Source organism: Anomaloglossus baeobatrachus, chromosome 5 (genome assembly GCF_048569485.1).
Source record: "Anomaloglossus baeobatrachus isolate aAnoBae1 chromosome 5, aAnoBae1.hap1, whole genome shotgun sequence".
NCBI lineage: Eukaryota > Metazoa > Chordata > Amphibia > Anura > Aromobatidae > Anomaloglossus > Anomaloglossus baeobatrachus.
This window is the reverse complement of record NC_134357.1, coordinates 168,618,500-168,636,131: the sequence shown is the minus strand read 5'-3', so window position 1 is coordinate 168,636,131 and position 17,632 is coordinate 168,618,500. Positions and strand designations below refer to the sequence as shown.

Genomic DNA, 17,632 nt, shown 5'->3' with positions numbered 1-17,632 from the left:
ATTACATAGCAAAAACCTGCTGACAAATTCCATTTAATAAGTAATAGGTTTATTTAAGGTTAATTTCTGAATGGGGGTTTTCAAGTAAAAATAAAGTGCCTCACCTGTATATTTTAGTTGCAGAATGGCAAGCTGAGGATTGCTTATCCCCATGTCTGTATAACTGAATGTTAAATTAGGGTTAAATGGGATTTCCACTTATTTCCTTGACGACTATCAATGTGTGATCCGATTCCCCATGTTTATCCCCATTAAAATTTAAAAAGATGATACTCACCTCCCATGCCAGCATGGTTCCAGTGGTGATGGCGTTCACATTCCTGGGGCTCACATGAGGTTGTGCCATCACACGAGCCCCATGCACAATTACTGCCTTCTTCTATCTCCCCATATTCGGACGTATAAGTTAATCAACAGGAAATGATAGCTATAGCCGACCACTCACTTCCTCTTAATTGCTCATACATTCGAATGCGGGGAGACAGAAGCAGGCAGTGATTGGGTGCGAGGCTCGCGTGATGTCACTCGCAATTTGAAAAAATTTGTGAACACAATTTATGCACGCCTCTAAGGACTTGATCCAACAGTTAACAGATATGGAGATTGAGGCCACACATCCAGGGAAATTAACCTTTTATGAACCCCATGCAATGTTTCAGATCCAGTGAGCTTTGCTTGAGTTATGCTTGAGAAAAGAACACTGGAGCTGAAACATCACACAAGGTTCATAAAAGGTTAATTTCATTGGATGTGTTGCCTCACTCTACATATCCATAGAAAATGTCAATTCTGAAAGGAAACTAAAGTTTTTTGACAAATCTGGTACGGTGTACTCATTTATATGATGTATACATTATATATTGCAGCAGTTCTTGCATACGATGGACACAAAGTTTTCTTAGAAGAAATACCAGATCGGGACCATGTGGAACTTATGGTAAACGGAGAGATTGTATTTCACTGTAATATCAAGGAACTTGATTTTGGTAAGAATAGTAGGATATTTCCTTTCAAGTAATATTTTACCAACCTTTTAGCCAGATCATATATTGATATCAATCTGTCCTTGGGTTTTTTCTATATTAGTCTAAGAGCAGCATAGTGTAGGCATTGAGACCATGATTCCAGGTATGTGTCCCTTATAAGGCTGCATGCTGTAGTTTCAATACAATCAGTATTTTATCAGCAGGAGATCATTACTGCAAGACTAAGGTTTACTTCTCACATAGCGAGATCGCTGCTGAGTCACAGGTTTTGTGATGTACCAGTGACCTCATCAGCGATCTCGCTGTGTGTGACACTAAGCAGCGACCTGGCCCCTGCGGTGAAATCGCTAATCGTTACACACTGTTCTGGTTAATTTTTTGCTCGTTGGTCTCCCGCTGTGCAGCACACATCGGCGTGTTGGATGGCGGGAGACCAACGAGCACCGACTTTGTGTAAGCAGCGTGCGCTGGTAACCAGGGTAAATATCGGGTAACTAAACAAAGCGCTTTGCTTGGTTATCTGATATTTACCTTGGTTACCAGCGTACACTGCTTACAGGTTGCCAGTGCTGGCTCCCTGCACACGTAGCCAGGGTACACATCGGGGTACTAAGCAAAGCGCTTTGCTTAGTTACCCGATATTTACCCTGGCTACGTGTGCAGGGAGCCAGCTCTAAGCGGTGTACGCTGGTAACCAAGGTAAATATCGGGTAGCTAAGCAAAGCGCTTTGCTAAGTAACCCGATGTGTACCCTGGCTACGTGTGCAGGGAGCCAGCGCTAAGTGGTGTACGCTGGTAACCAAGGTAAATATCGGGTAACCAAGCAAAGCGCTTTGCTTAGTTACCCAATAGTTACTCTGGTTACCAAGCGCAGAGTCGCTGGTGGCTGGTCGCTGTTGAGATCTGCCTGATTGACAACTCACCAGGGACCATGTAGCGACGCACCAGCGATCCTGACCAGGTCGTATCGTGGTCGGAATCGCTGGTACATCGTTTAGAGAGACAGTACCCTTAGTGTCATGTGCAGGGCAGCCAGGCTAATCTGTGTAACTCTGTCCCCACCACTGATTGGCAGCATGCTTACAATGCACAGTTTTCTCAAGAAATTGCCAACTAGTGGTGTGGTCATAGTATATAGAGCTCAGCAATTTAAGCACTCCTACATCTACAGTGCCTTGCGAAAGTATTCGGCTCCTTTGAATTTTTCAACCTTTTCCCACATTTCAGGCTTCAAACATAAAGATAAAAATTTTTAATGTTCTGGTGAAGAATCAACAACAAGTGGGACACAATTTTGAAGTTGAACGAAATTTATTGCTTATTTTAAACTTTTATAAAAAAAATAATAAACTGAAAATTGGGGCGTTTAATATTATTCGGCCCCTTTAAGTTAATACTTTGTAGCGCCTTCTTTTGCTGCGATTACAGCTGCAAGTCGCTTGGGGTATGTGTCTATCAGTTTTGCACATCGAGAGACTGAAATTCTTGCCCGTTCTTCCTTTGCGAATAGCTCGAGCTGAGTGAGGTTGGACGGAGAGTGTTTGTGAACAGCAGTTTTCAGCTCTTTCCGCAGATTCTCGATTGGATTCAGGTCTGGACTGTGACTTGGCCATTCTAACACCTGGATATGTTTTATTTGTGAACCATGCCATTGTAGATTTTGCTTTATGTTTTGGATCATTGTCTTGTTGAAAGACAAATCTCCGTCCCAGTCTCAGGTCTTTTCCAGACTCCAATAGGTTTTCTTCAAGAATGGTCCTGTATTTGGCTCCATCCATCTTCCCATCAATTTTAACTATTTCCCTGTCCCTGCTGAAGAACAGCAGGCCCAAACCATGATGCTGCCACCACCATGTTTGACAGTGGGGATGGTGTGTTCAGGGTGATGAGCTGTGTTGCTTTTATGCCAAACATATCGTTTGGCATTGTGCCCAAAAAGTTTGATTTTGGTTTCATCTGACCAGAGCACCTTCTTCCACATGTTTGGTGTGTATCCCCGGTGGCTTGTGGCAAACTTTAAATGACATTTTTTACGGATATCTTTGAGAAATGGCTTTCTTCTTGCCACTCTTCCATAAAGGTCAGATTTGTGCAGTGTACGACTGAATGTTGTCCTATAGACAGACTCTTCCACCTCAGCTGTAGATCTCTGCAGTTCATCCAGAATGATCATGGGCCTCTTGGCTGCATCTCTGATCAGTCTTCTCCTTGTTTGAGATGACATTTTTGAGTAGATTTGCAGTGGTATGATACTCCTTCCATTCCAATATGATCGCTTGCACAGTGCTTCTTGGGATGTTTAAAGTTTTTTAAATCCTTTTGTAACTAAATCCAGCTTTAAACTTCTCCACAACAGTATCACGGACCTGCTTGTTGTGTTCCTTGGTCTTCATGATGCTATCTGGGCTTTAAACAGAACACTGAGACTATCACAGAGCAGGTGCATTTATACGGAGACTTGATTACACACAGGTGGCTTATATTTATCATTATCAGTCATTTAGGACAACATTGGATCATTCAGAGATCCTCAATGAACTTCTGGAATGAGTTTGCTGCACTGAAAGTAAAGGGGCCAAATAATATGGCACGCCCCAATTTCAGTTTCTTTTTTCTTACAAAAGTTTAAAATAAGCAATACATTTCATTCAATTTCTCAATTGTGTTCCACTTGTTGTAGCGTCATCACCTTAACAATAAAAATGTTATCTTTATGTTTGAAGCCTGGAATGTGGGAAAAGGTTTAAAAATTCAAGGGGGCCTAATACTTTTGCAAGGCACTGTACAGCATAGAAAACAAAGATCCTAGCAAAACTGCACCAAGCTGTTGTAGCGCAGCATCCCTTCCTCCTAGCCGTCCTGCCCGCAGGGACGCTTACTCACTGTCATGGCCTGGCATCCCCACGCTCCTCCACGTAGGTGCTTTCCCCTCCTGGTACTGAGCACGCAGCACAGGGCCCCTGAGAGTGCTCCTAGGGTATACGCCTTCTTTTAAAGCGCCAGCGCAACATTTCCCTTGAGTACTTCTCAGCCTATCGCTGAAAGGCACTAAGGCTCGCTCCCACTAGGGGAGGGGCTTGATCAAAAATCATGTTCAGTTAGTCATTCTGTGCCCTAGCCAGCTAGTTGTCATGTTCCCTTGTCTGTCCTGTCCTGCTTGTACCTGGTTCCAGCCCATTCTGCCCTGCTGGCACCTGTTTTGTGGATTTATACCTGGGTATGTTGTGGTAACAAAAAAAATAAAATAAAGGATTTTTCTCTGTGTGTGTGTTTCTTTCTTTTGACTTATAGGATTAGTGATGGGGATGGTCTCATAGACCTCTACCCATCACTAATTTTGGACTCAGTGACATCTGTGTTTTTAACCCCTATTACCCTGATTGCCACCGCATTAGGGCAATCGGGAAGAGCCCAAGTAAAGCGCCGGGATTGTTGCATCTAATGGATGCGACAATTCCGGGGCGGCTCAGGCTGCTATTCTTATACTGGGGAGGTCCCAATAAACTAACAAAACCTCAAAAAAGTGTTTTTTTCTCTTTTTTGATAGGGGTAAATAGACAATTTAAACCACAACAAACAACCCCTTAATTTCTTTATAAAAAAGTATAAATTTTATTCAGACTAAATCAACAAAGTGAAGGTTAAAAACCAATCTGTTGGTACATAGCTTATGGTCAGAGGAGAGTCCTTGGGCACCTTCCCTATTCTCCCCCTTCCTAATAGTGGGGGTCGGCACCCTAATAAATATTGTTTTGGTGCCCCCACTCCACGTTGACTGATCCTAATTGACCCTTTACTGTTCACTAGTACGTGCTGCTATTCTCAGTGGGGGGCCTTACCAAAATTACAGTGGTTCTCATTCATGCCTCTCACCATACAGTTATGATGGTATCAGTAAAGCCAATATTCCATTGTATTCCATCCAGGGTACAAAATTACTCAAATTCTTTAGGGTGCAGTCATATTACTATGTCACAATTTCATCAATAATTCATCAATATGCCAGCATAATAGCTCATCCTTTGCCGCCTTAGGCGGTTCTCTGCCCGACGCGTTTCCCCTCCAGGACTTTCAATCAGATGGAGGTTCCTCAGGGGCTGTCAAAACACTTGGAATCATATATATGGTGGACTGCAACAACAATATGTCCTTGTTAGTATAAAGCCCGATCAGAGTCTACTTATGTCTCAGTGATCCCTGCATTCCCAGACCAGTTAGTACTCACATTATATCCAGACAAAACTGGGACTTAAAACCATCCTTCAATGAGGAATCCTTAGTTGCTGAAATACATATTAAAGAGAAAAAGATGTTCTAAAATATCCCTACAATCTCCAAGGGATATTATTTAATCCCTCATAGTACTCACTTATGTGTAAGAGGCTTTATGGGAGCTGGTAGGCATCTGCCTGTAAGGCCAAGATAGAATAGTGCCTACTTATTAAATCCAACTACTAAGTATCATTGCTCCTCCAATGTGGAGTTCCTGGTCACTAGAATACATACAAACACATGGGTTTCTTTAGTATCCCTTTTTACATCATAAAGACCATCCATTTCCCCATAAAGTATAGTACTTACTTGTTGATGTTACTGTGTAGTTTAGTTGGACATCTGCCTATGTGGCAGGGGATGAACGCCTGCTGATTCTGGTCATTCATGGGGTTTAAATATCCCTCCATCTACCTGTCATTTCCGGTCCCACCTCCAAAGCAAATCTCCTATTCCCCCCTCATCCAATCGGGTGATTGATGCTCCGGGTGACAGATCATGTCATATCCGACCTGTCCATTCAGTTCTGCCGGAATATGGCGATACGTCATTTCCGGTTCTCAGGCTGCTCCTGTAATGCTTCTGTATCGTCACTTCCACTCCCAAAATGCAGTGAGGGAGTGGTGTGGGCGGGACCTCTCGGGACGTAACCAATGGTCAGGGGCGTTATCATACATCCCTTCCAGCCCGTATGTCTCATATTTAGTATAGAGTGTGGCAATATGTCACTCTCCATCATGGTAAGAGCTAGTGTCCCAGCAGATCCTCCGATCTGTCAATTTTAATTGTGCAGGAGTAGCGATACGTCATTTCCGGTTCACAATGTTTCTATGTGGGGAATGATAGATCGTCACTCCCTCTCCCAGCATGCATTAGGGGAGTAGTGTGAGAGGGACCTTCCAAAGCGTATCTAGAGGCCAGGGGCATCACCATCTACCCCCTCCAGCCCATATATATACAGAGTGTAATGATATGTCATTTTTTATGAGGGTCAAAGCTAGCGTTCCAGCAGGGGACGATGCTATGCGTCATCATATATCCCCACCGGCCCATATACATATAGAGTGTGGTGATGTGTCATTTTTTATCAGGGTCAGAGCTATCATTCCAGCAGGGGACGATGCTATGCATCACATCGGATCCCCACTGTCCTATGCAGACACCTATCTTATTTAGTCACAGGGGTGTTCTTTACACATTTTATCGATCTCCATACTGACACAGTTACATCACCCGACAGTGACGGGGGAAATCCTCATCAGTTATATGCCTAAGCTTTTTGATCCTAGGGCTCAGGGTATCCCCTTGCTCTACACCCACCAGTGGCCAGTCACTCCACCCCTAAGGAGGAGCCAAAGTCACCATCTATTAGTATATTCATGACACAGTAACCAAACACATAAAGTGATATCGTACCAGGGAAGGATTTTTTGAGGGATGACATTTACAGTGGAGAAAAATCAGGCCTATCGTGTATCTAGAAGTCCCAAGATGTCCCAGAAGTATAGGAGGTCCCAATAACCATGAGAATACCAGCCACGAGCTTTCGGCTTTGTATTGGCTGGGTATCAAAATGAGAGAGACCACTCATCGTTTTTTAAATTATTTATTTGTTTAAATAATTTAAAAAAAAAAAAAAAACCCGCATGTAGTTCCTCTTATTTTGATACACAGCCAAGATAGGCCGCAGCTGGGGGCGTCACCCTGTAGCCGTGGCTTTATCTGTGCTGGTATCCGTATACAGGGGGGACCCTACGCCTTTTTTTTAAATTTATTTATTTTACACAGTAAAAGGGTGCATGCCCATGATCAGGGTTCACAGTGTTTTGGACGCAGCATGTTTCAGCTGCATTCAGAATGTACAGTACAAGCACAGTGGATGGTATTTCTGGAAATCCCATGCCCACTGTGTGTATACTGCCCACAGCATAAACTGACCTGCGGTGCGGCTTTCCGACCCGCAAGCATGTCAATTCTTTGCTGCAGAGTCGCAAGCATTCTCCACAGGAAGAGCAAAAGAGAGAAACCACAACTGCCCGAGCCCGGATCATGGGCACGAGCAGCTGTAGTCTTCTGTGGAGGAGACTCGCGGCCCTGCAGGTCAGGATCCTCCACGTCCTGGACACAGCAGGTACTGATCATGTGCACATACCCTTAGGCCGCAAACAGCACCTGTGATGATTGCAGCCAATCTCATGCGCTGTTAGAGAGGGTGGAGGCATGGTCTACTGGCAGCCAATCAGAGCCGTTGGTGGTTGGGGAAAGCAGTGAATATGTATGACCATTGATGAGCGGTCCCATAAGTAGCGTTAAATTGATCCTGCTTTAACCCTTTTGGGGTTTTTTTTTAATTATCCGGGTGGCCAAACCCAAACTGTAACACAGACTTCCCATAGAAGTCTGTGTCCAGGACCTGAATATCTGCTGTTCAGTACGGACGTCGAGCTTTACAGTTCAGGTTTGCTCATCACTATTCATAACAGGATAAAACAACCATTTCTGTGGCAACACTTATATATAAGACTGGATTACATTATTGAAGTTGAGTAAAGCATTAGCTAACAAAAGAGCTACTCAGTAGTAAGTATTGCCATATACAGATTCACCCTACATACTAACTCCTGCAGAAATGTAAACAATTTTTGCTTGATGGTTAATCTATATCATTATGCTTGTGTTACAGGAGGTGATGGCAAATTGGACCCACTTTGTGAAGAAGCAAGACATGCTGTGCTAAAGGCATATTAATAAATGTTACATTGCCTTGAACTATTATAGCTTCCAATTATACTTATCCCACACATTTAATATAAAATACGTAATATGTAAAAGGGAAACTAAGCAAAATTGTAACTTAAATTAGATGGTAATATAAGTATTGGTAATTAAAACATGCAGCATAATAGTACCTAAAACCTTTCATCTATACAATAAACAGTCAAATGTAGATTTTACCAATTGTATGTTGGGTCATTCCGTGTCAAGTGGACCAGTGGTCCCCACTCGACGTTCTCCGATTTTGCTGAAAATTTATAAGGATGTACATGTATGTTTGAAAAGAGGTTCTGTAAATTTTTAGGGCCAGATCTCAAATATATTGGGCACTGTTGACCTTTCACTGGAGGCCCCCCCCCAAGCCTGCGGCTTCAGCGAAGAGAATTTTGCAAACTTTGGCACATAGCCATTAGAGTTCTATACTGGCTATGATGCTGAAATTTGGCATACTAGCTCAACTTTTGCTGCTAAACGCGATAAAATTATTACCGGCTATGACAAAACAATATTTCGGCCGCAATTTTGTGTCAAAGTAGCTTGCAAAACGCCTCGCATAAAATTTATGCCAAACTTTGCCCATATATAACTCAAGACCAAAAACCAATAGGAACTGGTGCTTTACCCTGTACAACAAACATCTTCATGACTTTGCATTGCTGCAATATCACGGTCAAAGCGTATGTATTTGTGGAAATATTCACACCCACATATGATGAAAAACTTAAAAAAAACGAATTTTACCTATTTTTAGGTCAAATTTCCCAAAAAGGGTACCCCTAAAATTTATTAATTCTGTTATCATTTGAAAGAGCACATTTTTCTCTACAAGGATCATTGGGGGTTTTTTTGGAGTCTCTCCATTTAAGAAAAGAAAAATGCCACTGAACAGGGTATTATTTATTAATACGCAATGAATGCTAACTGCACTATTCAAACCCTTGCGTTGGTCCATGGTGGTTATACCACAACCAATTCCCTAAGAATTGGTATTATAATCCTATTAAGAATTGTAATAATGCTATCTTTTGAGAATTGGCAGCCCCATCGCCTAGGAGCCATGGCCGATAGCCGTGCAAGGCAAGTCGCGGGTGGTCTCTTTATCGCAGGTTCCAAAGCCTGAGGGTGGGTGTCTTTGCCTAGGATCCCAAGCCTAATATTGGGTATCTTTTGTTGGTTCCCAAGCCATAATGTTCAGTCTAAGTAAGTGGTCTGGAATTGTTGCTGAATTTGCAATGAAAGATGAAGGGTCATTTGACACCCTTGAAATGCGAATCTTTTTGTCATCAATTGGCACAAACTGGTGATTTTCTCTTGTTCCAGCAATTGTATGTCCATCTTTGAACCTTTCTTCTTGAACTACCCGTATTTCGTCAATTTTTTCTTTTGGAACAAAAAAAAACTTGATTCCATGCAGTTGCTCGTTGCAAAAGTTGAATAAATCCACCGGGGTCAGTATTTGGTTTTCAGTTGGGCGTTGAAGACTGGCACGAGCTGCCAACCTCTTTGCTGTCCCTCCAATCCCATCACAGGGCGACTTTCCATGACTGGTACCAAAAAAATTCCATTCAGCGCTGATATTGAAATCAGCATTGTGGTGGCACAAGTTGAGAAAATTTTTGAAATTTTTGTACTGGGCTGCAGATCCATCACTGAAGTAGTGGATATGATGAATCCCATTGATGAGAGTCTTGAGATACTCCACAATTACTGTTAAGAAAGTGTGGACTGCAACAAGGGTGTCAAATGACCCTTCATCTTTCATTGCAAATTCAGCAACAATTCCAGACCACTTACTTAGCGAAATGAGAAACTGTGGAAAAGAGAAGCGCAATAGGGTCTTACCCGAGTAATGTTTAAGGTGAAATAATGAATATCACTCACCCAGAGAGTTGTGACAGTCACAACTACTATGCAGGCAGAAAAATCCCGGCCAAAGGCAGCAGCACCCAAAATGGCTGATAACAGAGAATGGTGAAGTAGGGCTTGCACGGCCGCGCCAGTGACCACTGGCGCGGCCGTGCAAGCCCTACTTCACCATTCTCTGTTATCAGACCACTTACTTAGACTGAACATTATGGCTTGGGAACCAACAAAAGATACTCAATATTAGGCTTGGGATCCTAGGCAAAGACACCCACCCTCAGGCTTTGGAACCTGCGATAAAGAGACCACCCGCGACTTGCCTTGCACGGCTATCGGCCATGGCTCCTAGGCGATGGGGCTGCCAATTCTCGAAAGACAGCATTATTACAATTCTTAATAGGATTATAATACCAATTCTTAGGGAATTGGTTGTGGTATAACCACCATGGACCAACGCAAGGGTTTGAATAGTGCAGTTAGCATTCATTGCGTATTTGTCACGCTCCCCGGGTCCCCTGCCTCGCTCCCCGGCTCCCCTGCCACGCTCCCCGGCTCCCCTGCCTCGCTCCCCGGCTCCCCTGCCTCGCTCCCCGGCTCCTCTGTCCGGCGTCCCCCGCTCCACAGCCTCCAGGCCCCATCACCTGCGGTCCCCAGGCGGCCCGGTCCCCGCTCCCGGAGCCCGTCGGCAGCTCTGCTCCAGCCCGGCTCTCCTGCCTCCTGTTCACCGCTCCCTGCTCTGGCTTCTGGCACCTGGGCCTCGCGCATGCGCATTAGGGCGCGCGCGCGGTCATTGACCCTCTCTTAAAGGGCCAGTGTCCTCCAACAGGATATTGAAGAATCAGGTACAGGGTATATAGGGAGATCCTTTCCAAGTGGGCGGGGCCTGTTCTTCGTGTTTTGCTAAGCTAGGAGTCAGGTCTCCTTGTGTTTTTGTGGTATACTTACCTATCTCTCTCCTAGAGCCGCTCCTGCCTCGCTAACCGGTTCTGACGATACCCGAACCCCGAACGGTGACTGTCTGCCATCCTGTCAAGTTCATACCATCTCCGATCCCTGTGGTGACCCGTCTTCTCGCTCCGTTGGTTCCGGACTCTGCCTGACGTCATCTCGGCCTCCGAACCTGAGCTCCGTCACCCGGACTACCTTCAGTGACTCCGTGGTCCCAGGGACTTCTACGCTCCTCTGAACGGACTGTCCTGCTACCTGTAGTGCTCCGGCTACCGGGCACCTTGCCCTCGGTGAGGTGTTCAGCCCAGTGGATCCACCTCCTGGGCCTGCCTTTCCACCTGGCCCTAACAGTATTAATAAATAACACCATGTTCAGTGGCATTTTTCTTTTCTTAAATGGAGAGACTCCAAAAATAACCCCAATGATCCTTGTAGAGAAAAATGTGCTCTTTCAAATGATAACAGAATTAATATATTTTAGGGGTACCCTTTTTGGAAAATTTGACCTAAAAATAGGTAAAATTCGTTTTTTTTAAGTTTTTCATCATATGTGGGTGTGAATATTTCCATAAATACATATGCTTTGACCGTGATATTGCAGCAATGCAAAGTCATGAAGATGTTTGTTGTACAGGGTAAAGCACCAGTTCCTATTGGTTTTTGGTCTTGAGTTATATATGGGCAAAGTTTGGCATAAATTTTATGCGAGGCGTTTTGCAAGCTACTTTGACACAAAATTGCGGCCGAAATATTGTTTTGTCATAGCCGGTAATAATTTTATTGCGTTTAGCAGCAAAAGTTGAGCTAGTATGCCAAATTTCAGCATCATAGCCAGTATAGAACTCTAATGGCTATGTGCCAAAGTTTTCAAAATCCTCTTAGCTGAAGCCGCAGGCTTGGGGGGGGGCCTCCAGTGAAAGGTCAACAGTGCCCAATATATTTGAGATCTGGCCCTAAAAATTTACAGAACCTCTTTTCAAACATACATGTACATCCTTATACATTTTCAGCAAAATCGGAGAACGTCGAGTGGGGACGATTTTTAAAACTGGTCCACTTGACACGGAATGACCCTGTTTAATTATCTTTACCATGTAAATTCTGTACAATTAAATCATTAAACTTGCTGACTTCTCTGCCTGTGTAATATTGTGACGTAGAAAAGGACTAAATGAGTTCTAGAAAAGAGCCAGTCATCCAGCCTCCTCCATAGGGAGCGGTCTAGTGCCGACACTGGAAGCTTACTCGTGTTAAATGCTAGCAAGTGTTGTTCAAGAAGCAGAACCTTGTTCTTCATCTTCAGCCTTCTCCAATCTGCTTTAGTAGAAATGTACTACCATATGTTAAGTTTATAGAAATGGAAACAAATGTTTTTTCAACTAGATGTAAAATAAGCAATTTTACTACTTAACACAAGCAACAGCGGTAAAAACGTTATAGGCCAATTCTTGAACATCCATCTCCATATTTCACAATACAAACTGCACATATTACTAAATAGATCTGTTGGGGTTTTTTTTTTGTAAGGATGCTGTATTTAGTATGAAAATATAGGTCTGAACTGCTGTATTCAATCCTTGGTGAAAGTTTAGCTGATTCTGTGCCCACCTCACCTGATTGACAGCTCCTCTTGAGGCGAGCGTCACACAATACCATCTATCGTGCGATCGCACGAGCGATTGTACCCGCCCCCGTCGTTTGTGCGTCACTGGCAAATCGCTGCTCGTGTCGCACAAAGTCGTTAAACCCCCATCACACGTACTTACCTGCTGAGCGATGTCGCTGTGGGCGGCGAACATCCACTTCCTGAAGGGGGTGGGTTGTTCGGCGATACAGCGACATCACACAGCGGCCACCCAATAGAACCGGAGGGGCGGAGGTGAGCGGGACGTAACATCCCGCCCACCAGCATTGCTGGCGGAACGCAGGTAAGCTGTGTTTATCGTTCCCGGGGTGTCACACGGAGCGATGTGTGCTGCCCCGGGTACGATGAACAATCTGCGCAAATAAGATGAAACGATTTTTTAAAAATGAGCGACGTGTACACAATACATGAGTTACAACCGATTAAGAGTCGCTTTTAGGTGTCACACGAGACGACGTCGTGAACGATGCCGGATGTGCGTCACGAAAACCGTGATCCTGACGACATATCGCACGATAGATCGTCTCGTGTGACGCCCGCATAACTCCTCTCACACTGCTCCACACAAGCTGCAGTCAGGCTGGGTTGGGTGAAGATTGAAGTCACTTGAACTCATGAGCTATTTTATTCTATAGCTGAACTTGTACACTTCTCATCAATTTCAAAATTATAGAGCCATTCAGACATACAATATTTTTCGGATTATAAGACGTACTTTCTTCCAAAAAATTTGGCAGTAGAGTGGAGGGTGCGTCTTATAGTCTGCATGAGCCTGGCTCGCCGTGGGCGGCCCGTGGCGGCCGTGGAGCGAACACACTGAGCACCCCAGCGTCTGACTTACTGGGGCGATCACGTGTGTCTGCTATTAAAAAAAAATGAATGTTCACTGCTCCAAAATGCCCATATTCCTGGGCGTGAATGTTCATTTTGGATTAGCCAGCAGCTAATGTCAACGTGTGACCGGGGTTGCATGGCAGTAACGTCATGCGCATGGATTGTACACTGATGCCATCTATGTGCTGTATGTGATTTTCATGGACTCATAAACTTGTATTGGAACTTTTTGTCCTTGAAGTCGGTAACAGATGAGTCCCTGTGACTTTTGCATGGACACACAATCTGCAAAAACAAAGCACAGACATAGACTATAGTGGGCACATGTTCTATGAAAAATATTGGATAGAACACGTACGTGTAACACAGATGTATAACAGAGGCCTTATAAAATTTTACAGGAACGTTTCAGTGCAGTAAATTTGGAGGTGATATGTATGATATAAATATTTATAAAGGTTTAACACCTTATTGCAGCTGCACGCACTGTTCAGCAATGTGGATAGCAACTGATTTAAATCATGCCTACACACAAACAAATGTATCAAGACACAAGAAGATTTACTACGCCTTTTTCTTCTGAAATCGTAGCTGTCCTGATTGTGCGGTAAGGGCATAATTAACATTGTTTCAGCAGTACAACACATTATAAAGCACATTTTCTTCAGAGTAATTTACAATTTGTCAGCAAGTAACACAAAGTATTATTAAACATATTCTTCACATTTCTTTTTTCCAGCAGGAAAATGTAAGTTTTCGGCCATGTAATCTTTCATGCTGGTGATTATTTAAAGCCTCCACAAAGTAATTACCCTATAAAAACGTGTTGATGTGACAAGGTTTCTCCTACCACGTATTACAGATTATTTCAAACAGCGGTATATAACAAATAATTTCACTACAAACTTTTCATGATAAAACAAAAACACATTATTAGAAGGGTTTGAGATTAATCCTTCACTGCAATTCTTTTCGCTGTACTTCTTCGTAGTTTATGAGATTCTTGAAAAACTGATTGCAAATGAAAGGGACATTTGGGAGCTCATTTTATCTGCAGTGGGTACGTCAGGAGAAATACAGTATTAGGCCATATTAACACATCCATACATCCATAATATTAGTGGTACCGGTGTCATCAGTGTTTTGAATCAGTATGTCATCAGTTTATGGTCAATCTTTCTGTTTTTACTATCACTGTGTCAGCAGAGTATTTCACAGATGGATCATTAACTGAATAAATTACAAAGTTTTCTCCTATACTTTTCAATGTTAAACACATACAGGCAGGGTCGGACTGGGCGGTCTGGGGCCCACCAGGCGAATTGACTCCAGCGGCCCACCCTACAGCTAAATATAAACACCCATTAGCGTTATCCCCATTATTGTGTTGCTTTGACTGCACATTTATATTGTGCACCATAGCTGGGATTTACAATTATAGTAGTTTGCAGTAATGGGGTCTTTGGACAAAGGAGAAATACCACACACTGTGACCAGACCACATATTACCACCAAACAGTAACCAAATACAACCACATATAAGAGAGAAATACCGCCACACCATGACCAGACCGCAAAGTGACCGAATACAACCACATACAAGGGAGAAATACCGTGACACTAAAACCACACCACATAATGACCAAATAATACCACACACGAGACAAATATCAGTACAACATGACCAGACCACATATTACTACCACAAAAGGACATATAATACTACAATAATGATCATGAATAAAAACTACAATGCTAAAAACACTAATATTATCATCAGTGCCATAATGCACAGGAGCTCTGTATATAGTGTATATGTAATACAGTGCTCACCAGTGACATTATACACAGGAGCTGTGTATACAGTGTATAGTATGTGTGTGTACATGTAATACATTGACTTACCAGTAACATCTCTAGTTGAAGTTATTCATCTTCGCTTTTTCTCTTCATCCGACACTGACCACTTCCTGCCATGACGCGACTCTGCAGAAAATAACAGTCACCTATAGCTGATTACTCCCCGAGCACATTCCTCACTATTTCCCTAATTTCTACACTGTCAAACTCTTGTTCCCCCATTGGCGACAGTATCCTCAAAAGTAACTTATATTTCATCAGTAATAATGTCCCCTAATTTGCCCCTACAGTAATTATGCCCCACATGAAACCATAAACTAATAATGTATGTCCCTCATTCTGGCCCCATATAGTAATTATGTCCCTGATCCTGGCCCCTTTTATGAAATAATGTCTGTGGAAACAAGTGGAATGAGAAGGGGTTGTTAATTGCTTCCTGCACAAAATATCCCCCCCCACACTGCTCCTCTCCAAAATAGCCCCACAAAGTGCCCCTTTCCATAATATCCCCCCAAAATTTGCCCTTTCTATAATATCTCCCACATACTACATCCCTGTATAAATTTCCCACCCCCACTCCTCATTATACTATGCTGCCTTCCACCATCTCCTTCCTAGATGCCTCATAATGTCCCCCATTGCCCTATAATGTCCCAATTTCTTTCATAACATCCCCCACTGACCTATAATGTCACAATTTACTTCATAATGTCCCCCACTGCCCTATTATGTCCCCCACTACCCTGTTATGTCCCTCACTTCCCTATAATGCCCCCCACTGGCCTATAATGTCCCCCACTGCCCTATAATGTCCCAATTTGCTTCATAATTTCCCCCACTGCTCTATAATGTCCCAATTTGCTTTGTAATATCCCCCACTGCCCTATAATGTCCCCCACTGCCCTATAATACCCCCCACTGACCCATTATGTCCCCCTCTGCCCCATTTTGTCCCCCACTGCCCCATTATGTCCCCCACTGCCCTATTATGTCCTCATTGCCCTATTATGTCACCAACTGCCCTATTATGTCCCCAATTGCCCTATTATGTCCCCCACTGCCTTATGTCCCCCCACTGCCCTATTATGTCCCCTACTGCCCTACAATGTCCCAATTTGCTTCATAACATCACCCACTGCCCTATAATGTCCCCTACTACCCTATAATGTCCCCCACTGCACTATAATATCCCCCACTGCCCCATTATGTCCCCCACTGCCCCATTATACCCCCACTGACGCATTATGTCCCCCACTGACCTATTATGTCCCCCCACTGACCCATTTTGTCCCCCACTGCCCCATTATGTCCCCCACTGCCCTATTATGTCCCCCACTGCCCTATTATGTCCCCAACTGCCCTATTATGTCCCCCACTGCCTTATTATGTCCCCCACTGCCCTATTATGTCCCCCACTGCTCTATAATGTCCCAATTTATTTCATAACATCCCCCACTGCCCTATAATGTCCCCCACTACCCTATAATGTCCCCCACTGCCCTATAATATCCCCCACTGCCCCATTATGTCCCCCACTGACCCATTATGTCCAACACTGCCCCATTATGTCCCTTTTGCCCTATTATGCCCCCCCACTGCCCTATTATGTCCCCAACTGCCCTATTATGTCCCCCACTGCCCTATTATGTCCCCTACTGCCCTATAATATCCCCCACTAACCCATAATATGCTCCATAAAGTCCCTCACCGCTTCTTAATGCCCCTTGTAAAATAAAACCGCTCCTCCCCCACCAAAGCCCGTCATGTAAAATTATTGTACATGTCCTCTATGGCTCCTCTGGAGTGCTTACCTGTTCCTGCGCTTCCTCCTCTTCATCTCTGCAGCTATGGCCCCGGTGATGACGGCATGTCGGTGTGGGCCTGCGGAGCTCTTCAGTCTCGGTCCTGTTGCGTCCTCCTCCTCTGCAGCCCTGGACTCAGTGATGATGGTGCATCGCGGGGCTGAGCAGCGTTGCTCTGCCTCCTGTCGCTGGCCGCACTGTACAAATGTATGCGCGCCTGAAAGACGCACATACATTTGAATAGCGGCACGGTCTCCAGGTCCTGCACACCTCATCTGTGCAGGCCTGGGGAGTTCTGCAGTGCAGCGTTAGGACCTTTGGTGAGTCACATGACACACACTAAAGGTCCTTCTGCAATTGAAAGGCTGGGGGCCCCTCAGAGCGTGGGTGTCCTGGATGAGCTGCCCAGTCTGCCCACCAATAAACACCGGCCCTGAAAAATAGGTGGCCCTGCAGCCCTGTACAGCCGCCCCGCACTATATAAGGCACGGGGGCCCACTGAGTCTGCGGGGCCTGCCGGGGGATTCCCGGCTACCCCCGTGGGCAAGTCCGACCCTGCATAAAGGACATGGATGGCACACAGATGCCGTCCGTGTGCTGTATGTGTTTTTCATGGACCCATAGACTTGTATTGGCCCTTGTCATCC

The 17,632-nt window shown here is 44.3% G+C and overlaps 1 protein-coding gene across 1 annotated transcript in view; it reads left to right on the top strand.

Annotated features, from left to right (window-relative positions):
- C5H10orf53 (chromosome 5 C10orf53 homolog) overlaps nucleotides 1-8,278 on the top strand; it is a 37,533-nt gene extending 29,255 nt beyond the window's left edge. Inside the window, exons 2-3 of the mRNA XM_075347293.1 lie at nucleotides 867-986; nucleotides 7,942-8,278. Of these exons, the coding sequence (XP_075203408.1) occupies nucleotides 867-986; nucleotides 7,942-8,006 (185 nt within the window). The 3' untranslated portion in view covers nucleotides 8,007-8,278. The remainder of the gene's footprint in view (nucleotides 1-866; nucleotides 987-7,941) is intronic.
- Nucleotides 8,279-17,632: the final 9,354 nt, after the last annotated feature.